The sequence below is a fragment of the Oncorhynchus gorbuscha genome, linkage group LG04 (assembly GCF_021184085.1).
Source record: "Oncorhynchus gorbuscha isolate QuinsamMale2020 ecotype Even-year linkage group LG04, OgorEven_v1.0, whole genome shotgun sequence".
In the NCBI taxonomy this organism is placed as follows: Eukaryota; Metazoa; Chordata; class Actinopteri; order Salmoniformes; family Salmonidae; genus Oncorhynchus; species Oncorhynchus gorbuscha.
Window position 1 is genome coordinate 83,489,769 of NC_060176.1, and position 25,576 is coordinate 83,515,344.

The following is a 25,576-nucleotide window of genomic DNA, read 5'->3' on the forward strand; positions in this document are numbered from 1 at the left end:
CGCCAGGGTAGTGGGTTCGATCCCCGGGACCACCCATACGTAGAATGTATGCACACATGACTGTAAGTCGCTTTGGATAAAAGCGTCTGCTAAATGGCATATATTATATTATTATATTACTGGTCTCTATTGGTCTCTATTGGTCTCTACTGGTTTCTATTGGTCTCTATTGGTCTGCTGGTTTCTACTGGTTTCTATTGGTCTCTGCTGGTCTTTATAGGTTTTTATTGGTCTCTCTACCGGTCTCTCCTACTACTCCACTAGTGTCTCCTTTCACAACGTCTTTAACTGAGGCAGTCTAGATACGCATTCCGATGATTACATGGCCAAGTTCTGGAGGAGATATCCCGGGGACAGTGACATCATTCAGGAATCTCATTCTTTACAGTACAGTGCATCACATCACATCACAGTACATTACATCACAGTACAGTACATCGCAGTACAGTACATCACATCACAGTACATAACTGTGAACAAATAGCACAGGAATCTTGTGGACTGTAGAGGAGTTGGCATATTTAGTATAGAGTAGGCTAACAGTCAGTCTAAGCAAAAACATTTGAGTGAAAAGCCATTTCTGTAAATAGTTTAATCTTTATTAATTACTCTTAATATTCATCTGTGTGTTCAATATAGTTGACAGTGACACTAGTCTGAGTGGTGAGAAACTGACAGGCTTCAGCAGCTGACTCTCTTAGGGACCATCTGTTAGTGACCCCTAGTGGACACTTAAAACAACAGCAACATTGCAAATATACACTGTAGAATGTAGATCAACCTACCACAGCAGATACAGTAGCAAGAAAAAAACTCTAGTCTCTACCCTAACGATATTAAGTGTATGAGACATATTTTAGACTGTTCTAAGGAGGATAACATGCAGAAGAGAATATCATGGGATGATTCATACTGTGGGATAAAGACCGTATTATATCCCTCACCTGGGATAAAGACTGTAAAATAACCCTCACCTGGGATAAAGACCGTCCCTCACCTGGGATAAAGACTATAAAATATCCCTCACCTGGGATAAAGACCGTATTATAAACCTCACCTGGGATAAAGACCGTATTATAAACCTCACCTGGGATAAAGACCGTATTATAAACCTCACCTGGGATAAAGACCGTATTATATCCCTCACCTGGGATAAAGACCGTATTATAACCCTCACCTGGGATAAAGACCGTATTATAAACCTCACCTGGGATAAAGACTGTATTATATCCCTCACCTGGGATAAAGACCGTATTATAAACCTCACCTGGGATAAAGACTGTATTATATTGGGATAAAACCTCACCTGGGATAAAGACTGTATTATAATCCCTCACCTGGGATAAAGACCGTATTATAAACCTCACCTGGGATAAAGACCGTATTATAAACCTCACCTGGGATAAAGACCGTATTATATCCCTCACCTGGGATAAAGACTGGGATAAAGACCGTATTATAAACCTCACCTGGGATAAAGACCGTATTATAAACCTCACCTGGGATAAAGACCGTCCCTCACCTGGGATAAAGACGTATTATATCCCTCACCTGGGATAAAGACCGTCCCTCACCTGGGATAAAGACTGTATTATATCCCTCACCTATGTCCCTCACCTGGGATAAAGACCGTATTATCCCTCACCTGGGATAAAGACCGTATTATAAACCTCACCTGGGATAAAGACTGTATTATATCCCTCACCTGGGATAAAGACTGTATTATAAACCTCACCTGGGATAAAGACCTGGGATAAAGATTATATCCCTCACCTGGGATAAAGACTGTATTATAAACCTCACCTGGGATAAAGACTGTCCCTCACCTGGGATAAAGACTCTGTATTATATTATATCCCTCACCTGGGATAAAGACCGTATTATAAACCTCACCTGGGATATAAACCCTCACCTGGGATAAAGACCGTATTATAAACCTCACCTGGGATAAAGACCTGGGATATTATATCCCTCACCTGGGATAAAACTGTATTATATCCCTCACCGTATTATAAACCTCACCTGGGATAAAGACCGTATTATATCCCTCACCTGGGATAAAGACCCTGGGATATTATATCCCTCACCTGGGATAAAGACCCTATTATAAATCCCTCACCTGGGGATAAATACCTGGGATAAAGACCCTATTATAAACCTCACCTGGGATAAATCTCTCACCTGGGATAAAGACTGTATTATATCCCTCACCTGGGATAAAGACCGTATTATAAACCTCACCTGGGATAAAGACCGTATTATATCCCTCACCTGGGATAAAGACCGTATTATAACCCTCACCTGGGATAAAGACCGTCCCTCACCTGGGATAAAGACCATATTATATCCCTCACCTGGGATAAAGACCGTCCCTCACCTGGGATAAAGACCGTATTATATCCCTCACCTGGGATAAAGACTGTCCCTCACCTGGGATAAAGACCGTATTATAAACCTCACCTGGGATAAAGACGTATTATATCCCTCACCTGGGATAAAGACCGTCCCTCACCTGGGATAAAGACTGTATTATAAACCTCACCTGGGATAAAGACCGTCCCTCACCTGGGATAAAGACCGTATTATAACCCTCACCTGGGATAAAGACCATATTATAAAACTCACCTGGGATAAAGACCATCCCTCACCTGGGATAAAGACCGTCCCTCATCTGGGATAAAGACTATTATATCCCTCACCTGGGATAAAGACCCTATTATATCCCTCACCTGGGATAAAGACCCTATTATAAACCTCACCTGGGATAAAGACCGTATTATAAACCTCACCTGGGATAAACACTGTATTATATCCCTCACCTGGGATAAAGACCATATTATATCCCTCACCTGGAATAAAGACCCTATTATAAACCTCACCTGGGATAAAGACCGTATTATATCCCTCACCTGGGATGAAGACTTTATTATATCCCTCACCTGGGATAAAAACCGTATTATAAACCTCACCTGGGATAAAGACCGTATTATATCCCTCACCTGGGATAAAGACCGTATTATAACCCTCACCTGGGATAAAGACCGTCCCTCACCTGGGATAAAGACCGTATTATATCCCTCACCTGGGATAAAGACCGTCCCTCACCTGGGATAAAGACCGTATTATATCCCTCGCCTGGGATAAAGACTGTCCCTCACCTGGGATAAAGACCGTATTATAAACCTCACCTGGGATAAAGACTGTATTATATCACTCACCTGGGATAAAGACCGTATTATAAACCTCACCTGGGATAAAGACCATCCCTCACCTGGGATAAAGACCGTCCCTCATCTGGGATAAAGACTATTATATCCCTCACCTGGGATAAAGACCCTATTATATCCCTCACCTGGGATAAAGACCGTATTATAAACCTCACCTGGGATAAAGACTGTATTATAAACCTCACCTGGGATAAAGACAGTATTATATCCCTCACCTGGGATAAAGGCCGTATTATAAACCTCACCTGGGATAAAGACTGTATTATATCCCTCACCTGGGATAAAGACTGTATTATATCCCTCACCTGGGATAAAGACCGTATTATAAACCTCACCTGGGATAAAGACCGTATTATATCCCTCACCTGGGATAAAGACCGTATTATAACCCTCACCTGGGATAAAGACCGTCCCTCACCTGGGATAAAGACCATATTATATCCCTCACCTGGGATAAAGACCGTCCCTCACCTGGGATAAAGACCGTATTATATCCCTCACCTGGGATAAAGACTGTCCCTCACCTGGGATAAAGACCGTATTATAAACCTCACCTGGGATAAAGACGTATTATATCTCTCACCTGGGATAAAGACCGTCCCTCACCTGGGATAAAGACTGTATTATAAACCTCACCTGGGATAAAGACCGTCCCTCACCTGGGATAAAGACCGTATTATAACCCTCACCTGGGATAAAGACCATATTATAAACCTCACCTGGGATAAAGACCATCCCTCACCTGGGATAAAGACCGTCCCTCATCTGGGATAAAGACTATTATATCCCTCACCTGGGATAAAGACCCTATTATATCCCTCACCTGGGATAAAGACCCTATTATAAACCTCACCTGGGATAAACACTGTATTATATCCCTCACCTGGGATAAAGACCATATTATATCCCTCACCTGGAATAAAGACCCTATTATAAACCTCACCTGGGATAAAGACCGTATTATATCCCTCACCTGGGATAAAGACTTTATTATATCCCTCACCTGGGATAAAGACCGTATTATAAACCTCACCTGGGATAAAGACCGTATTATATCACTCACCTGGGATAAAGACCCGATTATAACCCTCACCTGGGATAAAGACCGTCCCTCACCTGGGATGAAGACCGTATTATATCCCTCACCTGGGATAAAGACTGTCCCTCACCTGGGATAAAGACCGTATTATAAACCTCACCTGGGATAAAGACTGTATTATATCCCTCACCTGGGATAAAGACTGTATTATAAACCTCACCTGGGATAAAGACTGTATTATATCCCTCACCTGGGATAAAGACCGTATTATAAACCTCACCTGGGATAAAGACTGTCCCTCACCTGGGATAAAGACTGTATTATATCCCTCACCTGGGATAAAGACCGTATTATAAACCTCACCTGGGATAAAGACTGTCCCTCACCTGGGATAAAGACTGTATTATATCCCTCACCTGGGATAAAGACTGTATTATAAACCTCACCTGGGATAAAGACCGTATTATATCCCTCACCTGGGATAAAGACCGTCCCTCACCTGGGATAAAGACCGTCCCTCACCTGGGATAAAGACCGTATTATAACCCTCACCTGGGATAAAGACCGTATTATAACCTTCACCTGGGATAAAGACCGTCCCTCACCTGGGATAAAGACCGTATTATATCCCTCACCAGAGATAAAGACCATCCCTCACCTGGGATAAAGACCGTCCCTCACCTGGGATAAAGACTGTATTATATCCCTCACCTGGGATAAAGACCCTATTATAAACCTCACCTGGGATAAAGACCGTATTATATCCCTCACCTGGGATAAAGACTGTATTATATCCCTCACCTGGGATAAAGACCGTATTATAAACCTCACCTGGGATAAAGACAGTATTATATCCCTCACCTGGGATAAAGACCGTATTATAACCCTCACCTGGGATAAAGACCGTCCCTCACCTGGGATAAAGACCGTATTATATCCCTCACCTGGGATAAAGACCGTCCCTCACCTGGGATAAAGACCGTATTATATCCCTCACCTGGGATAAAGACTGTCCCTCACCTGGGATAAAGACCGTATTATAAACCTCACCTGGGATAAAGACGTATTATATCCCTCACCTGGGATAAAGACCGTCCCTCACCTGGGATAAAGACTGTATTATAAACCTCACCTGGGATAAAGACCGTCCCTCACCTGGGATAAAGACCATATTATAACCCTCACCTGGGATAAAGACCATATTATAAACCTCACCTGGGATAAAGACCATATTATATCCCTCACCTGGAATAAAGACCCTATTATAAACCTCACCTGGGATAAAGACCGTATTATATCCCTCACCTGGGATAAAGACCGTATTATAACCCTCACCTGGGATAAAGACCGTCCCTCACCTGGGATAAAGACCGTATTATATCCCTCACCTGGGATAAAGACCGTCCCTCACCTGGGATAAAGACCGTATTATATCCCTCGCCTGGGATAAAGACTGTCCCTCACCTGGGATAAAGACCGTATTATAAACCTCACCTGGGATAAAGACTGTATTATATCACTCACCTGGGATAAAGACCGTATTATAAACCTCACCTGGGATAAAGACCGTATTATATCCCTCACCTGGGATAAAGACCGTATTATAACCCACACCTGGGATAAAGACCGTATTATAAACCTCACCTGGGATAAAGACTGTATTATATCCCTCACCTGGGATAAAGACCGTATTATAAACCTCACCTGGGATAAAGACTGTATTATATCCCTCACCTGGGATAAAGACCGTATTATAAACCTCACCTGGGATAAAGACCATATTATAAACCTCACCTGGGATAAAGACCGTATTATATCCCTCACCTGGGATAAAGACTGTATTATATCCCTCACCTGAGATAAAGACCGTATTATAAACCCCACCTGGGATAAAGACCGTCCCTCACCTGGGATAAAGACGTATTATATCCCTCACCTGGGATAAAGACCGTCCCTCACCTGGGCTAAAGACTGTATTATATCCCTCACCTGGGATAAAGACCGTCCCTCACCTGGGATAAAGACCGTATTATAAACCTCACCTGGGATAAATACTGTATTATATCCCTCACCTGGGATAAAGACTGTATTATAAACCTCACCTGGGATAAAGACCGTATTATATCCCTCACCTGGGATAAAGACTGTATTATAAACCTCACCTGGGATAAAGACTGTCCCTCACCTGGGATAAAGACTCTATTATATCCCTCACCTGGGATAAAGACCGTATTATAAACCTCACCTGGGATAAAGACCGTATTATAAACCTCACCTGGGATAAAGACCGTATTATATCCCTCACCTGGGATAAAGACTGTAAAATAACCCTCACCTGGGATAAAGACCGTATTATAAATCTCACCTGGGATAAAGACCGTCCCTCACCTGGGATAAAGACTGTCCCTCACCTGGGATAAAGACCGTATTATAACCCTCACCTTGGATAAAGACCGTCCCTCACCTGGGATAAAGACCGTATTATATCCCCCACCTGGGATAAAGACCGTCCCTCACCTGGGATAAAGACCGTATTATATCCCTCACCTGGGATAAAGACCTTATTATAAACCTCACCTGGGATAAAGACAGTATTATAAACCTCACCTGGGATAAAGACCGTATTATAAACCTCACCTGGGATAAAGACCGTATTATAAACCTCACCTGGGATAAAGATCGTATTATAAATCTCACCTGGGATAAAGACCGTCCCTCACCTGGGATAAAGACCGTCCCTCACCTGGGATAAAGACCGTATTATAAATCTCACCTGGGATAAAGACCGTCCCTCACCTGGGATAAAGACCGTCCCTCACCTGGGATAAAGACCGTCCCTCACCTGGGATAAAGACCGTCCCTCACCTGGGATAAAGACCGTATTATATCCCTCACCTGGGATAAAGACTGTATTATAAACCTCACCTGGGATAAAGACTGTATAATAAACATCACCTGGGATAAAGACCGTTTTATAAGCCTCACCTGGGATAAAGACTGTCTCTCACCTGGGATAAAGACCGTATTATAAACCTCACCTGGGATAAAGACCGTCCCTCACCTGGGATAAAGACCGTATTATAAACCTCACCTGGGATAAAGACTGTCCCTCACCTGGGATAAAGACCGTATTATATCCCTCACCTGGGATAAAGACTGTAAAATAACCCTCACCTGGGATAAAGACCATATTATACATCTCACCTGGGATAAAGACCATCCCTCACCTGGGATAAAGACCGTATTATATCCCCCAACTGGGATAAAGACCGTCCCTCACCTGGGATAAAGACTGTATTATATCCGTCACCTGGGATAAAGACCGTATTATATCCCTCACCTGGGATAAAGACCTTATTATAAACCTCACCTGGGATAAAGACCGTATTATAAACCTCACCTGGGATAAAGACCGTATTATAAATCTCACCTGGGATAAAGACCGTCCCTCACCTGGGATAAAGACCGTCCCTCACCTGGGATAAAGACCGTATTATATCCCTCACCTGGGATAAAGACCGTATTATATCCCTCACCTGGGATAAAGACTGTATTATAAACCTCACCTGGGATAAAGACTATTATAACCCTCACCTGGGATAAAGACCGTATTATATCCCTCACCTGGGATAAAGACTGTATTATAAACCTCACCTGGGATAAAGACTATTATAAACCTCACCTGAGATAAAGACCATATTATAACCCTCACCTGGGATAAAGACCGTATTATATCCCTCACCTGGGATAAAGACTGTATTATAAACCTCACCTGGGATAAAGACCATCCCTCACCTGGGATAAAGACTGTATTATAAACCTCACCTGGGATAAAGACAGTCCCTCACCTGGGATAAAGACCGTATTATAAACCTCACCTGGGATAAAGACTGTATTATAAACCTCACCTGGAATAAAGACCGTATTATATCCCTCACCTGGGATAAAGACTGTATTATAAACCTCACCTGGGATAAAGACCGTCCCTCACCTGGGATAAAGACCGTATTATATCCCTCACCTGGGATAAAGACTGTCCCTCACCTGGGATAAAGACCGTATTATAAACCTCACCTGGGATAAAGACGTATTATATCCCTCACCTGGGATAAAGACCGTCCCTCACCTGGGATAAAGACTGTATTATAAACCTCACCTGGGATAAAGACCGTCCCTCACCTGGGATAAAGACCGTATTATAACCCTTACAAGACAGACCTGCTCTGAGTCTGTAGAGACGTAATGTTTCAACAAGACAGACCTGCTCTGAGTCTGTAGATACTTAATGTTAACAAGACAGACCTGCTCTCAGTCTGTAGAGACGTAATGTTTCAACAACAAGGAATAATGTGACCTGTTACTTTATTCACTTAGCCTACATTAAATTTGCTCTCAAAAGAATTCCACAAATTCCTACCTCAAAACAGATAGAGAGAGAGAGACGGACAGACAGAAGGAGGGCAATACAGTCCTGGTCTCAGCCCTACAACACATCAGTCCTGGTCTGGTCTCAGCCCTACAACACATCAGTCCTGATCTCAGCCCTACAACACATCGGTCCTGGTCTCAGCCCTACAACACATCCATCCTGGTCTGGTCTCAGCCCCACAACACATCAGTCCTGGTCTGGTCTCAGCCCTACAACACATCAGTCCTGGTCTGGTCTCAGCCCTACAACACACCGGTCCTGGTCTCAGCCCTACAACACACCGGTCCTGGTCTCAGCCCTACAACACACCGGTCCTGGTCTCAGCCCTACAACACATCGGTCCTGATCTCAGCCCTACAACACATCGGTCCTGGTCTCAGCCCTACAACACATCAGTCCTGGTCTGGTCTCAGCCCTACAACACATCAGTCCTGGTCTGGTCTCAGCCCTACAACACACCGGTCCTGGTCTCAGCCCTACAACACACCGGTCCTGGTCTCAGCCCTACAACACACCGGTCCTGGTCTGGTCTCAGCCCTACAACACACCGGTCCTGGTCTGGTCTCAGCCCTACAACACATCGGTCCTGGTCTTAGCCCTACAACACATCGGTCCTGGTCTCAGCCCTACAACACATCGGTCCTGGTCTCAGCCCTACAACACATCGGTCCTGGTCTGGTCTCAGCCCTACAACACATCGGTCCTGGCCTGGTCTCAGCCCTACAACACATCGGTCCTGGTCTGGTCTCAGCCCTACAACACATCGGTCCTGGTCTGGTCTCAGCCCTACAACACATCAGTCCTGGTCTGGTCTCAGCCCTACAACATACCGGTCCTGGTCTCAGCCCAACAACACACCGGTCCTGGTCTCAGCCCTACAACACATCGGTCCTGGTCTGGTCTCAGCCCTACAACACATCCGTCCTGGTCTGGTCTCAGCCCTACAACACACCGGTCCTGGTCTGGTCTCAGCCCTACAACACATCGGTCCTGGCCTCGTCTCAGCCCTACAACATATCGGTCCTGGTCTGGTCTCAGCCCTACAACACATCGGTCCTGGTCTGGTCTCAGCCCTACAACACATCGGTCCTGGTCTGGTCTCAGCCCTACAACACATCAGTCCTGGTCTCAGCCCTACAACACATCGGTCCTGGTCTGGTCTCAGCCCTACAACACATCAGTCCTGGTCTGGTCTCAGCCCTACAACACACCGGTCCTGGTCTCAGCCCTACAACACATCGGTCCTGGTCTGGTCTCAGCCCTACAACACATCAGTCCTGGTCTGGTCTCAGCCCTACAACACACCGGTCCTGGTCTGGTCTCTGCCCTACAACACATCGGTCCTGGTCTGGTCTCAGCCCTACAACACATCGGTCCTGGTCTCAGCCCTACAACACACCGGTCCTGGTCTCAGCCCTACAACACACCGGTCCTGGTCTCAGCCCTACAACACATCGGTCCTGGTCTGGTCTCAGCCCTACAACACACCAGTCCTGGTTTCAGCACTATATCATGCTCAGTACACTACAGTAGGCTCAGTACACTACAGTAGGCTCAGTACACTACATCAGGCTCAGTACACTACAGTAGGCTCAGTACACTACAGTGTAGTAGACTCAGTACACTACAGTAGGCTCAGTACACTACAGTAGGCTCAGTACACTACATCAGGCTCAGTACACTACATCAGGCTCAGTACACTACATCAGGCTCAGTACACTACAGTAGGCTCAGTACACTACAGTGTAGTAGACTCAGTACACTACAGTAGGCTCAGTACACTACAGTAGGCTCAGTACATTACAGTAGGCTCAGTACACTACAGTCAGTACACTACAGAAGGCTCAGTACACTACAGTAGGCTCAGTACACTACATCAGGCTCAGTACACTACATCAGGCTCAGTACACTACATCAGGCTCAGTACACTACAGTGTAGTAGGCTCTGACTTTCCAGTCAGCAGCTGAATGGTAACTAGTACTTCCTGTGTAATCACCTACACAAAAGCCACTCATACAAAGGAATTTAATTTGGGGGCCTCAGCAGAGCAGCCAGACGGTAAGACCTGGCAATCCGGCTTGGAGCTACCACTTTAATCCACAACCCATCTGGGACCCTTCGACTCAACGCCACAGGGTGGATTTGGGGGGGAGGGGGTCCTGGGGTGGGGAAGTCCTGGACGTCTGTTGTTGTGGAGGTTGACCGGGGGCGCAACCCACACGCAACCCTACCATGAGATGGACATTTTCTGCAGTTTAGATTACAGCCAGGGAAGGAGGTTGATTGAGATTAATGTGGATTCACGCTGGGGGTTTGAGAAGGATGGTATTGTTATTCTCCATATCTTGTGTAATAGGTCTGGGTGTAGCAGGTGCAGAGGAGTCAGGCTCAGGACAACAGAAATGAGTAATACACGTAAATTTACTCAAGACTTTCAAATACAAGTCGATAATACCGAGCCCACAATACGGACCGTAAATACAACAAACAAGCACGCACAAAAACCATAGGGAAAACAGATTGTTAAATAATTAACATGTAATTGGGGAATTGAAACCAGGTGTGTAAAACAAAGACAAAACAAATGGAAACTGAAAAAAGTGGATCGGCGATGGCTAGAAGGCCCGGTGACGTCGACCGCCGAACAAGGAGAGGGACCGACTTCGGCGGAAGTCGTGACATCTTGATTATTGTTCTTCTTGATATCTTGATGGCGTCTTTTATCTTCTTTCTTTTCCATCTTTGAAGGTCAAACCAATAAACACTAGTCTCTCCTCTTAATTTAGACAATTTTATTTGAACTTTCTTTCACTTTAAAAATGTGGAGAGGAGAGAAATCTACTTGAATCCCATTTTCGATGTAAGTTCAAAGGGGATGTAGACTTCCTATAGGCTGTTTGTTGTTTGTATCAAAGAAAATGAATTTACCTCAAATATTATTTTCAAAAGCCTAAAACTGTTGCTTTTTCCCCCAGTCTCCTCTGCCTTCTGCGTATCGACTAGGTACCAGCGAACCTGACGTTTCTACTTGTAGAATCGTAAAGCTCGGCAGCAGTCAACAACTTGACTTTGAGTCACAAAGCGTCACGTCTGGAGGAAACCTGGCACCATCTCTACGGTGAAGCATGGTGGTGGCAGCATCATGTCTGGAGGAAACCTGACACCATCTCTACGGTGAAGCATGGTGGTGGCAGCATCATGTCTGGAGGAAACCTGACACCATCTCTACGGTGAAGCATGGTGGTGGCAGCATCATGTCTGGAGGAAACCTGGCACCATCTCTACGGTGAAGCATGGTGGTGGCAGCATCATGCTGTGGGGAGGGTTTTCAGTGACAATGAATAGGAGACTAATCAGGTTCGAGGGAAAGATTCTTGATGAAAACCTGCTCCAGAGCACTCAGGACCTCAGACTTGGGCGAAGGTTCACCTTCCAGCAGGACAACAACCCTAAGCACACGACCAAGACAACGCAGGAGTGGCTTCATGAAATGTCTATGAATGTCCTTGAGTGGCCCAGCCAGAGCCCGAACTTGAACCCGATCGAAACTCCCCAAATACAGTTGTGCCAAGCTTGCAGCGTCATACACAAGAAGACTCAAGGCTGTAATCGCTGCCAAAGGTGCTTCAACAAAGTACTGAGTAAAGGGCCTGAATAAATGTGAATGAATGGGAGATTATGGGGTATTGTGATGTCATTATGGGGTATTGCGATGCCATTATGGGGTATTGTGATGTCATTATGGGGTATTGTGATGTCATTATGGGGTATTGGGATGTCATTATGGGGTATTGTGATGTCATTATGGGGTATTGTGTGTAGATTGGTGAGGAAAACACTTATTGTTGAATGAGTCTTTCTGAATGCACCACACATTTTTTTTTCTAAAGCAAGTCTTTACATCTAGCTAAACAGTTTTGTGCTTGAAGAAGGATTTTTTAAATTTGGTTTAACAATGTGCACAAGCTCGTTAGTTAGCTAGCTAACGTTAGCTTGCTAAGTGGGCCAGGCAGACACTTCATGTTATGCTAACACTAAATGCTTTACCAAGTTAGCTATCTTGCAAGATGATTAATAAAATAATTTAAATCACTGTCCATTATCCCATACCGCCAGTGCCAGTACACTTGCTAGCTAATGTTAGCTTAACGGTTAGCAACGCCATTTTCCATTAGAACAACATTGCTAGCTAGTTTCTCCACTGATTCTCAGCAGCTTCCAGGCAGCTGCATCATTTAAAATGAATCCATTGTGATTTAATTATAATGTTGATAGCTATGCTAGTTATCTAGTTTTGGCCATCTGGTTAGTATCAACGAGGGCCAACTAAAAAATGATAGATAGTTAGCAACAACATTAGCGCAGCTAGTTAGCTAACAATAGCTATCTACAGCAGATACAAGCCAAACAGGTTACTCTATTAGATTGGTTCCCGGATCCTTGTTATGTGAACAACAAAAAGTCAATATCTCTGGTGTGTCTGAGCCCTAAGTCACCATTTTGTATATATATTTTTTAAATATATTATATAATATATTATATATTTGCATTAGGGCGGAGTTACTGCTCCAAGTTCCAAGTTGAATTAGTCGTATGTACAGGATACACGTGGTATACACCGTCCAATGAAAATGCTTCCTTGCAGGTTCCTTCTGGACAATACAGTAAACGGCTCAGTAGAATAGAATAAAACATTTTTTTTAGCGTAGCAAATTATTGCACAAACATTCTAAGCAAACAAAGTAATAAGTAACGGAAGGAACCGGCAAAACGCGCCTTCTACTGCACCGCCATCTTTTAAAATAATCAACTGGTTGTCGGAGAGAAAGGAGGAAAAGTGCCAGCTTCACAATCTCCTGCCCTTCCTGGTATAGTTAGTCTCACAGCCCGGGGAGGAAAAGTCTGATTTCGCTCGTTCCAACTCACTTTCTTCAACTGTCTCTACCTCTCAAAAGTTTTTTATTTCTGCCCCCCCTCCCTTCTCGCCTCTCCCTCACTTTCCTCCTCTCTCTCCCTCCCTCTCTCTCATTCCCATGGCCAACAGGAGCTCTCTCTAGTAGAACCAAACCACAGTGAGCGATAGGAGAGACAGACTGTGTCTGAGTTCACCAAATAGTAGAACTCAGACACAGCCAGGCTTTGATCCCGAGACTGAGCAGCAGGGGTTTGGGGGCATGGTTTTGATCCTCGGAGTACGAACCACAGAAGTTTAAGAACACGTTGCCTGAACACTCAAACCAAACTCTTTCTCTCTGTCCAGTAAATCGTCCTGGGGGCCTGAGTACAACATTTATGAGAAAACCAAGGAAAATATGCCATTTAAATTGTGTGAGACCAGTATTAGAAGCTGTTTAACAGTCTGATGGTGATAGAAGCTGTTTAACAGACTGATGGTGATAGAAGCTGTTCAACAGTCGGATGGTGATAGAAGCTGTTCAACAGTCTGATGGTGATAGAAGCTGTTCAACAGTCTGATGGTGATAGAAGCTGTTCAACAGTCTGATGGTGATAGAAGCTGTTCAACAGTCTGATGGTGATAGAAGCTGTTCAACAGTCTGATGGTGATAGAAGCTGTTCAACAGTCTGATGGTGATAGAAGCTGTTCAACAGTCTGATGGTGATAGAAGCTGTTCAACAGTCTGATGGTGATAGAAGCTGTTCAACAGTCTGATGGTGATAGAAGCTGTTCAACAGTCTGATGGTGATAGAAGCTGTTCAACAGTCTGATGGTAATAGAAGCTGTTCAACAGTCTGATGGTGATAGAAGCTGTTCAACAGTCTGATGGTGATAGAAGCTGTTCAACAGTCTGATGGTGATAGAAGCTGTTCAACAGTCTGATGGTGATAGAAGCTGTTCAACAGTCTGATGGTCTGGTAATAGAAGCTGTTCAACAGTCTGATGGTGATAGAAGCTGTTCAACAGTCTGATGGTGATAGAAGCTGTTCAACAGTCTGATGGTGATAGAAGCTGTTCAACAGTCTGATGGTGATAGAAGCTGTTCAACAGTCTGATGGTGATAGAAGCTGTTCAACAGTCTGATGGTGATAGAAGCTGTTCAACAGTCTGATGTTCAACAGTCTGATATAGAAGCTGTTTCAACAGTCTGATGGTGATAGAAGCTGTTCAACAGTCTGATGGTGATAGAAGCTGTTCAACAGTCTGATGGTAATAGAAGCTGTTCAACAGTCTGATAGAAGCTGTTCAACAGTCTGATGGTGATCTGATGGTGATGAGCAACAGTCTGATGCTGTTCAACAGTCTGATGGTGATAGATGCTGTTCAACAGTCTGATGGTGATAGAAGCTGTTCAACAGTCTGATGGTGATAGAAGCTGTTCAACAGTCTGATGGTGATAGAAGCTGTTCAACAGTCTGATGGTCTGGTAATAGAAGCTGTTCTCAGTCTCTGATGTTCCCCTGTTCAACAGTCTCTGTCTAGATGGTAGTACCTGTTCAACAGTCTGATCTGATCTGTTCAACAGATGGTAGTACCTGTTACAGTCTCTGTTCAACAGTAGATGGTAGTACCTGTTCAACAGTCTCTGTTCAACAGTCTAGATGGTAGTACAGAAGCTGTTCAACAGTCTCTGTCAACAGATGGTAGCTGTTACAGTCTGTTACAGTCTCTGTTCAGTCTAGATGGTAGTACCTGTTCAACAGTCTCTGTCTAGATGGATAGAACCTGTTCAACAGTCTCTGCCTAGATGGTAGTAGAACCTGTTACAGTCTCTGTCTAGATGGTAGTACCTGTTACAGTCTCTGTCTAGATGGTAGTACCTGTTACAGTCTCTGCAGTCTAGATGGTAGTACCTGTTCAACAGTCTCTGCCTAGATGGTAGTACCTGTACAGTCTCTGTCTAGATGGTAGTACCTGTTCAACAGTCTCTGCCTAGATGGTAGTACCTGTCAACAGTCTCTGCCTAGATGGTAGTACCTGTTCAACAGTCTCTGTCTGATGGTAGTACCTGTTCAACAGTCTCTGTCTAGATGTTCAACAGTACCTGTTACAGTCTCTGCCTAGATGGTAGTACCTGTACAGTCTCTGCCTAGATGGTAGTACCTGTTCAACAGTCTCTGTCTAGATGGTAGTACCTGTACAGTCTCTGTCTAGATGGTAGTACCTGTACAGTCTCTGTCTAGATGGTAGTACCCTGTTACAGTCTCTGTCTAGATGGTAGTACCCAGTCTACAGTCTCTTACTAGATGGTAGTACAGTCCGTGTTCAACAGTCAGTCTCTTACTAGATGGTAGTACAGTCTGATGGTCTAGTAATGTTCAACACAGTCTCTGTCTAGATGGTAGTACCCTCTGTCTAGACAGTCTCTGTCTAGATGGTAGTACCTGTACAGTCTCTGTCTAGATGGTAGTACCTGTACAGTCTCTGTCTAGATGGTACCTGTACAGTCTCTGCCTAGATGGTATTACCTGTACAGTCTCTGTCTAGATGGTAGTACCTGTACAGTCTCTGTCTAGATGGTAGTACCTGTACAGTCTCTGTCTAGATGGTAGTACCTGTACAGTCTCTGTCTAGATGGTAGTACCCGTACAGTCTCTGTCTAGATGGTAGAACCCGTACAGTCTCTTACTAGATGATAGTAGTACCCTAGATGGTACAGTCTCTTACTAGATGGTAGTACCCGTACAGTCTCTGTCTAGATGGTAGTACCTGTACAGTCTCTGTCTAGATGGTAGTACCTGTACAGTCTCTGTCGGTACAGTCTCTGTCTAGATGGTAGTACCCTAGATACAGTCTCTTACTAGATGGTAGTACCCGTACAGTCTCTTACTAGATGGTAGTACCCGTACAGTCTCTTCTAGATGGTAGTACCTGTACAGTCTCTGTACCCTAGATGGTAGTACCCGTACAGTCTCTTACTAGATGGTAGTACACCTAGATGTACAGTCTCTGTCTAGATGGTAGTACCTGTACAGTCTCTGTCTAGATGGTAGTACCCTGTACAGTCTCTGTCTAGATGGTAGTACCCTGTACAGTCTCTCTTACTAGATGGTAGTACCCGTACAGTCTCTTACTAGATGGTAGTACCCGTACAGTCTCTTACTAGATGGTAGTACCTGTACAGTCTCTTACTAGATGGTAGTACCTGTACAGTCTCTTACTAGATGGTAGTACCTGTACAGTCTCTGTCTAGATGGTAGTACCTGTACAGTCTCTGTCTAGATGGTAGTACCCGTACAGTCTCTGTCTAGATGGTAGTACCCGTACAGTCTCTTACTAGATGGTAGTACCCGTACAGTCTCTTACTAGATGGTAGTACCTGTACAGTCTCTTACTAGATGGTAGTACCTGTACAGTCTCTTACTAGATGGTAGTACCTGTACAGTCTCTGTCTAGATGGTAGTACCTGTACAGTCTCTTACTAGATGGTAGTACCCGTACAGTCTCTGTCTAGATGGTAGTACCCGTACAGTCTCTTACTAGATGGTAGTACCTGTACAGTCTCTGTCTAGATGGTAGTACCCGTACAGTCTCTGTCTAGATGGTAGTACCTGTACAGTCTCTGTCTAGATGGTAGTACCTGTACAGTCTCTGTCTAGATGGTAGTACCCGTACAGTCTCTGTCTAGATGGTAGTACCCGTACAGTCTCTGTCTAGATGGTAGTACCCGTACAGTCTCTTACTACTCATCCTAACAGATTACTGATGACCACTGCAGTTGTCACTTCCCAATAAAGAGTGGAACCATGGTTGGTTTCTATCCCCCACCGTCTCCCTCTCTCCCCCACTTCTCACTCTCCCCCACTCCCCCTCTCTCCCCCACTCCCTCTCTCCTCTCTCTCTCTCTCTCCCCCACGCCTCTCTCTCCCCCACTCCCCCTCCTCTCTCTCCCCCACTCCTCTCTCTCCCCCTCACTCTCTCTCCCCACGCCTCTCTCTCCCCCTCTCTCTCCCCCACCCTCTCTCCACGCCTCTCTCCCCCATCTCTCTCCTCTCTCCACCTCTCCACCCTCTCTCCCCCCCTCCCTCTCTCCCCCCACTCCTCTCTCCCCCCTCCTCTCTCTCCCCCACTCCTCTCTCTCCCCCACTCCCTCTCTCCACCTCTCTCACACCCACTCCTCTCAGACAGTCAGGGGTAGGTTCTCTCTCCCTCTCAGACAGTCAGGAGTAACAATCCTGGAAGTGAGGAGGGAACAGGGAGCTGTCTAACGTGGCCTAGTTTACTTTAGAGCAGATTAATGCCCTCAGTCTGTTTGGCCAGACAGAATCATTCTGCGGCTGGTTGGCAGTGGAGAGAGGGGAGAGAGAGAGAGAGGGGAGAGAGGGAGAGAGGGGAGAGAGGGAGAGAGGGAGTGGGGTAAGAGAGAGATAGGGGAGAGAGAGTGGGGTAAGAGAGAGAAAGGGGAGAGAGAGTGGGGTAAGAGAGAGATAGAGGGAGAGAGAGTGGGGTAAGAGAGAGATAGGGGGAGAGAGAGTGGGGTAAGAGAGAGATAGGGGGTGAGAGAGTGGGGTAAGAGAGAGATAGGGGGAGAGAGAGAGGGGGAGAGACAGAGAGAGAGGGGGAGAGAGAGAGAGAGGGGGGGAGAGAGAGAGAGAGGGAGAGAGGGAGAGCGAGAGAGGGGAGAGCGAGAGAGAGCGAGAGAGAGAGAGCGAGAGAGGGGTAAGAGAGAGATAGGGGTAGAGAAAGTGGGGTAAGAGAGAGAAAGGGGGAGAGAGAGAAAGGGGGGAGAGACAGAGAGAGACAGAGACATAGACAGACAGAGACAGAGAGAGATGGGGGGGGGAGAAAGAGAGAGGGAGAGAGAAAGAGAGAGAGAGAGAAGTTCTCAATTGGTACAAAATATATAGAGTACTGCACACACTACGAATTACTTAGGTTTAAACATAAGCTCAACTGGACACCTTAATGAGGCAGTGAATGAACTGAGAGAGAAAGTCATTCTACACCATTAAAAAGCACATTCAAATTGAAATAAAATTAGGCTAAAACTAATTGAATGTGTCATTGAACCAATTGCACTTTATGGCAGCGAGGTGTGGGGTCCACTGGCAAAACAAGATTTCACCAAATGGGACAAACACCCCATTGAAACCCTGCATGCAGAGTTCTGTAGGATTCTCCTACATGTCCAGAGGAAAACTACAAACAATGCATGCAGGACAGAATTAGGCCAATATCCACTAATAATAACAACTCAATGAGCAATTACAGTTTTGGAAACATCCAAAATACAATGACCACCGCTCATATCATCACCAAGCCCTGCAATGCCAAGAGCTGAGCAAAGGACTTCCTTCATCCTGCTGGTCCTGAGTTCACTAACCTGTTCTACTAACACACTGAAGCCTCAGTCCCCTCATCCAGCTGGTCCTGAGATCACAAACCTGTTCTACTAACACACTGAAGCCTCAGTCCCCTCATCCAGCTGGTCCTGATTTCACAAACCTGTTCTACTAACACACTGAAGCCTCAGTCCCCTCATCCAGCTGGTCCTGGGGCTGAGTTCACTAACCCGTTCTACTAACACACTGAAGCCTCAGTCCCCTCATCCAGCTGGTCCTGAGTTCACAAACCTGTTCTACTAACACACTGAAGCCTCAGTCCCCTCATCCAGCTGGTCCTGAGTTCACTAACCTGTTCTACTAACACACTGAAGCCTCAGTCCCCTCATCCAGCTGGTCCTGAGTTCACTAACCTGTTCTACTAACACACTGAAGCCTCAGTCCCCTCATCCAGCTGGTCCTGGGGCTGAGTTCACTAACCTGTTCTACTAACACACTGAAGCCTCAGTCCCCTCATCCAGCTGGTCCTGAGTTCACTAACCTGTTCTACTAACACACTGAAGCCTCAGTCCCCTCATCCAGCTGGTCCTGGGGCTGAGTTCACAACCCTGTTCTACTAACACACTGAAGCCTCAGTCCCCTCATCCAGCTGGTCCTGATTTCACAAACCTGTTCTACTAACACACTGAAGCCTCAGTCCCCTCATCCAGCTGGTCCTGAGTTCACAAACCTGTTCTACTAACACACTGAAGCCTCAGTCCCCTCATCCAGCTGGTCCTGATTTCACAAACCTGTTCTACTAACACACTGAAGCCTCAGTCCCCTCATCCAGCTGGTCCTGAGTTCACTAACCTGTTCTACTAACACACTGAAGCCTCAGTCCCCTCATCCAGCTGGTCCTGAGTTCACAAACCTGTTCTACTAACACACTGAAGCCTCAGTCCCCTCATCCAGCTGGTCCTGAGTTCACTAACCTGTTCTACTAACACACTGAAGCATCAGTCCCCTCATCCAGCTGGTCCTGAGTTCACTAACCTGTTCTACTAACACACTGAAGCCTCAGTCCCCTCATCCAGCTGGTCCTGGGGCTGAGTTCACTAACCTGTTCTACTAACACACTGAAGCCTCAGTCCCCTCATCCAGCTGGTCCTGAGTTCACAAACCTGTTCTACTAACACACTGAAGACTCAGTCCCCTCATCCAGCTGGTCCTGATTTCACAAACCTGTTCTACTAACACACTGAAGCCTCAGTCCCCTCATCCAGCTGGTCCTGAGTTCACAAACCTGTTCTACTAACACACTGAAGCCTCAGTCCCCTCATCCAGCTGGTCCTGGCGCTGAGTTCACAACCCTGTTCTACTAACACACTGAAGCCTCAGTCCCCTCATCCAGCTGGTCCTGAGTTCACTAACCTGTTCTACTAACACACTGAAGCCTCAGTCCCCTCATCCAGCTGGTCCTGGGGCTGAGTTCACTAACCTGTTCTACGAACACACTGAAGCCTCAGTCCCCTCATCCAGCTGGTCCTGGGGCTGAGTTCACTAACCTGTTCTACTAACACACTGAAGCCTCAGTCCCCTCATCCAGCTGGTCCTGGGGCTGAGTTCACTAACCTGTTCTACTAACACACTGAAGCCTCAGTCCCCTCATCCAGCTGGTCCTGGTCCTGAGTTCACTAACCTGTTCTACTAACACACTGAAGCCTCAGGACCAGAACATCCAATCAATCAGAATAAACCAAATTACAACACAGTCAAAACAAAACAAGTCCCCTCTAAATGGCATATATTATTATTATTATTATTAATTATTATTATTATTAAAACAACATTGCTTATTGGGAAACACAATCACAAACGCAAAGCAAAAATGCAGTGCTATCTGGCCCTAAATCAACAGTACACCGTGGCTACTCCAGCTGGTTGACCATGGTTACTGATCAAAACCTTAGAAAAACCTGTTGACAACGTACAGGCTCAGTGAGCACAGCCTGTTGCCATTGAGAAGGGTAGACACAGGAAAACCTGGCTCCCTGTAGAGGAAAGGCTGTGCAACTGAACTGCACCACAGCAGAACCTGAGACGGAGCTGCATTTCCTGACAAAATGTCAAAAATATAAAACAATTCATCCAGAGTGTCATCTAACCCCAAATTCGAAACCCTTAGTCAAGGTTTCAAAGACCTGTTCTCTGATGAGGACAGGCTACCTCGTCCTGTTGGGGGAGGACGTTCTACAGAGAGCTGTGGGTCATCCAGCTGAGCTGTGGGTTGGCAGAGAGCTGTGGGTTGGCAGAGTGCTGTGGGTTGGCAGAGTGCTGTGGGTTGGCAGAGTGCTGTGGGTCCTGGCAGCTGTTCACTAACATTGCTGCCTGCCATAAGATGAGGGACAGTGTCTGAGTTCAGACCAATCAACCTGCACATGTCCTCTACTGTATGCTTATTGTTATTGTTGAATGGATGGTTATTTTGACCCTTGGTTATTGTTTTTACTGTTGTCAATTTGACAATTTTGATTCTAAATTTTTTTCATATTGTAAATATCCAAAATAAGCTTTGGCAATATGTACATTGTTACGCCTCATGCCAATAAAGCAAATTTAATTTAATTGGGAGAGGGGGGATTGGGAGAGAGTGGGAGAGAGAGGGGGGGAGTGGGAGAGATCCAGAGGGGGGGAGACTGAAGGGGGGAGTGGGAGAGAGAGAGTCCCCTCATCCAGCTGGGGGGAGGGAGAGAGAGATCCAGCTGGGGGGTGGGAGAGAGAGAGGGGGAGAGAGTGAGAGAGCTGGGGGAGAGAGAGACCTGGGGGACTGGGAGAAGCCTCAGATCCAGCTGGGGAGACCTGAGCGAGAAGAGGGGGAGAGCTGGGAGAGAGAGAGAGAGAGAGCCTCAGGGGGAGCTGGGAGAGAGAGCGAGAGACAAACCTGGGGGAGAGGGAGAGTCCCCTCATCCAGCTGGAGAGAGTTCACAAAGAGAGAACACTGAAGCCTCAGTCCCCTCATCCAGCTGGTCCTGGGGCTGAGTTCAGAGACCTGAGAGAGAGAGAGAGTCCCCTCATCCAGCTGGGGAGCTGGGAGAGACCTGTTCTACTAACACAGAGAGCGAGAGATCCAGCTGGTCCTGAGAGAACCTGTTCGAAGAGAGAGGGGGCCTCAGAGAGCTGGTCCTGTTCACAAACCTGTTCTACTAACAGAGAGAGAGAGCTGGTCCTGGGGGAGAGGGAGAGAGAGAGAGGGGGAGAGAGTTCTAGAGAGAGAAGAGTCCCCTCATCCAGCTGGCGAGAGAGACCTGTTCTAGAGGGGGAGAGAGAGAGAGCTGGGGAGACTAGACCTGGGGGAGAGCGAGAGAGAGATCCAGGGGGAGACCTGAGAGAGAGAGATCCAGAGAGAGAGAGAGAGAGAGAGAGAGAGCTGGTCCTGAGACTAACCTGGGGGGGAGAATGGGAGAGAGGGGGAGAAAGAGAGAGAGAGAGGGGGAGAGACTAACCTGTTCTACTAAGAGAGAGAGAGTCCCCTCATCCAGCTGAGAGAGAGAGAGTTCAGACCTGTTCTACTAAGAGAGAGAGAGATCCAGCTGGTCCTGAGAGAGAGAGAGGGGGAGAGAGAGAGGGGAGTCCCCTCAGAGAGGAGAGAGAGAGTTCTAGAGAGAGAGAGAGAGAGCTGGAGAGTTCAGACCTGAGGGAGAGAAGAGAGAGAGAGAGAGAGAGAGAGAGAGAGAGAGAGGGGGAGAGAGAACCTGTTGGGAGAGAGGGGGAGAGAGAGAGCTGGGAGAGAGAGAGAGAGATCCAGGGGTGGGGGAGTGGGAGATGTATTATTATTATAAACCCTCCTACCTGGCTGGAGTTCCCTGTTCTACTGACGTCGACGCCCACCATCAGCTGACCGTTGAGTGACAGCAACTCGTCTCGTAGTTTAATTCTACCGCACATCGCCGCCGGACTTCTCTTCCTCACCTCCGTCACCCAGATACACCCCACGTCCAACACGGGTCCCTGATCCCCCTTCCTCCTCCTCCTCCCTCCTCCCTTCTTCCTGTTCTCCCCCTCCGGATCCCCGAATATCGGGATGTTACCGAAACTCAGTCCCAGCTCTGCCCCGTCCCCCTCCCTCTTGGTGAGACACACGGCTCGCACCGCCGCGTCCACACCTCCGCCCGGCATTGTGGGTTGTGCCACGACGTTGGGCTCTTCGTCCTCGGTGAAGTTGAGCTGAATGTATTCCATCAGCTTCTGTATGGAGGCCTGACATAGAGACATGTCTCCGCTGGTGCCGTCGCTGACCGTGCCGTCGCTGACCGTGCCGCAGGCATCCACCTCGTGTTCTGACTCCTGGTAGAAGGAAGAGATAGAAAACTACATTTAAAATGTCTCTCATTCCACAATATTACAGTAATTGTGTGTTCTGTAGCTCAGTTGGTAGAGCATGGCGCTTGTAACGCCAGGGTAGTGGGTCGATCCCCGGGACCACCCATACGTAGAATGTATGCACACATGACTGTAAGTCGCTTTGGATAAAAGCGTCTGCTAAGTGGCATATATTATTATTATTATATTATAATTACAGATTAAAAACCACATTGTCGACTCCTGAAGAGTTTGAGACATCGCAATCATTTATTTTTATTTTGTATTTATTTCACCTTTATTTAACCAGGTGGCCAGTTGAGATCACCTTTATTTAACCAGGTGGCCAGTTGAGAACAAGTTCCCTTTATTTAACCAGGTGGCCAGTTGAGAACAAGTTCCCTTTATTTAACCAGGTGGCTAGTTGAGAACAAGTTCCCTTTATTTAACCAGGTGGCCAGTTGAGAACAAGTTCCCTTTATTTAACCAGGTGGCCAGTTGAGAACAAGTTCCCTTTATTTAACCAGGTGGCCAGTTGAGAACAAGTTCCCTTTATTTAACCAGGTAGGCTAGTTGAGAACAAGTTCCCTTTATTTAACCAGGTAGGCTAGTTGAGAACAAGTTCCCTTTATTTAACCAGGTAGGCTAGTTGAGAACAAGTTCCCTTTATTTAACCAGGTAGGCTAGTTGAGAACAAGTTCCCTTTATTTAACCAGGTGGCCAGTTGAGAACAAGTTCCCTTTATTTAACCAGGTAGGCCAGTTGAGAACAAGTTCCCTTTATTTAACCAGGTAGGCCAGTTGAGAACAAGTTCCCTTTATTTAACCAGGTAGGCCAGTTGAGAACAAGTTCCCTTTATTTAACCAGGTAGGCTAGTTGAGAACAAGTTCCCTTTATTTAACCAGGTGGCCAGTTGAGAACAAGTTCCCTTTATTTAACCAGGTAGGCTAGTTGAGAACAAGTTCCCTTTATTTAACCAGGTAGACTAGTTGAGAACAAGTTCCCTTTATTTAACCAGGTGGCCAGTTGAGAACAAGTTCCCTTTATTTAACCAGGTGGCCAGTTGAGAACACCTTTATTTAACCAGGTAGACTAGTTGAGAACACCTTTATTTAACCAGGTGGCCAGTTGAGAACACCTTTATTTAACCAGGTGGCCAGTTGAGAACACCTTTATTTAACCAGGTAGGCCAGTTGAGAACACCTTTATTTAACCAGGTAGGCCAGTTGAGAACAAGTTCTCATTTACAATTGCGACCTGGCCAAGATAAAGCATAGCAGTGTGACACAGACAACAATACAGAGTTACACATGGAATAAACAAACATACAGTCAATAACACGGTAGGAAAATATATATACAGCCTGTGGAAATGAGGTAGGATAAGAGAGGTCAGGCAATTAATAGGACATGGTGGTGAAAGTAATTACAGTATAGCAGATTAACACTGGAGAGATAGATGAGCAGATGATGATGATCAGATGATGGTGTGTAAGTAGTGATACTGGTGTGCAAAAGAGCAGAAAAGTAAATAAAAACAATATGGGGATGAGGTAGATTGGGTGGGCTATTTACAGATGGGCTATGTACACTACAATACTGGATCCAGGTATAATACATCATCTATATGCATTTATGACAAACCTGGTAAGAGTCTTGGTCTGGGTCTCTGCTGATGGTTGACTGCTGGTCTGGGTCTCCATAGTTGTCCTGGTCCCTGGTCTGTACCCCCAGGAGCCAGTCCTCCAACAGGGGGAGGTGGCTCAGGGCGTTCTCCTGGGTGATGGGCATCGTGGCTGGGGCTGGGGCAGACCAGAGCCCCCCTGCATCCTGGGTTGATAGGCCCCTATAGAGCCCTCACATTCAACTCTGGACCTCAAAGACAGTTCCACTGATTTTTTTTCATTGTTTTCCCCCCTCTAGTCAGGGACTGATTTAGACCTGGGACACCAGGTGGGTGATTCCCCTCTAATCAGGGACTGATTTAGACCTGGGACACCAGGTGGGTGATTCCCCTCTAATCAGGGACTGATTTAGACCTGGGACACCAGGTGGGTGATTCCCCTCTAATCAGGGACTGATTTAGATCTGGGACACCAGGTGGGTAATTCCCCTCTAATCAGGGACTGATTTAGACCTGGGACACCAGGTGGGTGATTCCCCTCTAATCAGGGACTGATTTAGACCTGGGACACCAGGTGGGTGATTCCCCTCTAATCAGGGACTGATTTAGACCTGGGACACCAGGTGGGTGATTCCCCTCTAATCAGGGACTGATTTAGACCTGGGACACCAGGTGGG

General features: G+C 46.3%; 1 protein-coding gene across 1 annotated transcript; it reads right to left on the reverse strand.

Moving 5' to 3' along the window:
* Positions 1–22,258: 22,258 nt before the first annotated feature.
* Positions 22,259–25,246, reverse strand: LOC124033064 (PDZ domain-containing protein 2-like). Its single transcript, XM_046344988.1, has 3 exons — positions 24,920–25,246; positions 22,767–23,261; positions 22,259–22,264 (listed from the first exon to the last, which is right to left on the reverse strand). The coding sequence occupies exons 1-3, from the start codon at positions 25,064–25,066 to the stop codon at positions 22,259–22,261; spliced, it is 648 nt and encodes a 215-aa protein (XP_046200944.1). The 5' UTR covers positions 25,067–25,246.
* Positions 25,247–25,576: the final 330 nt, after the last annotated feature.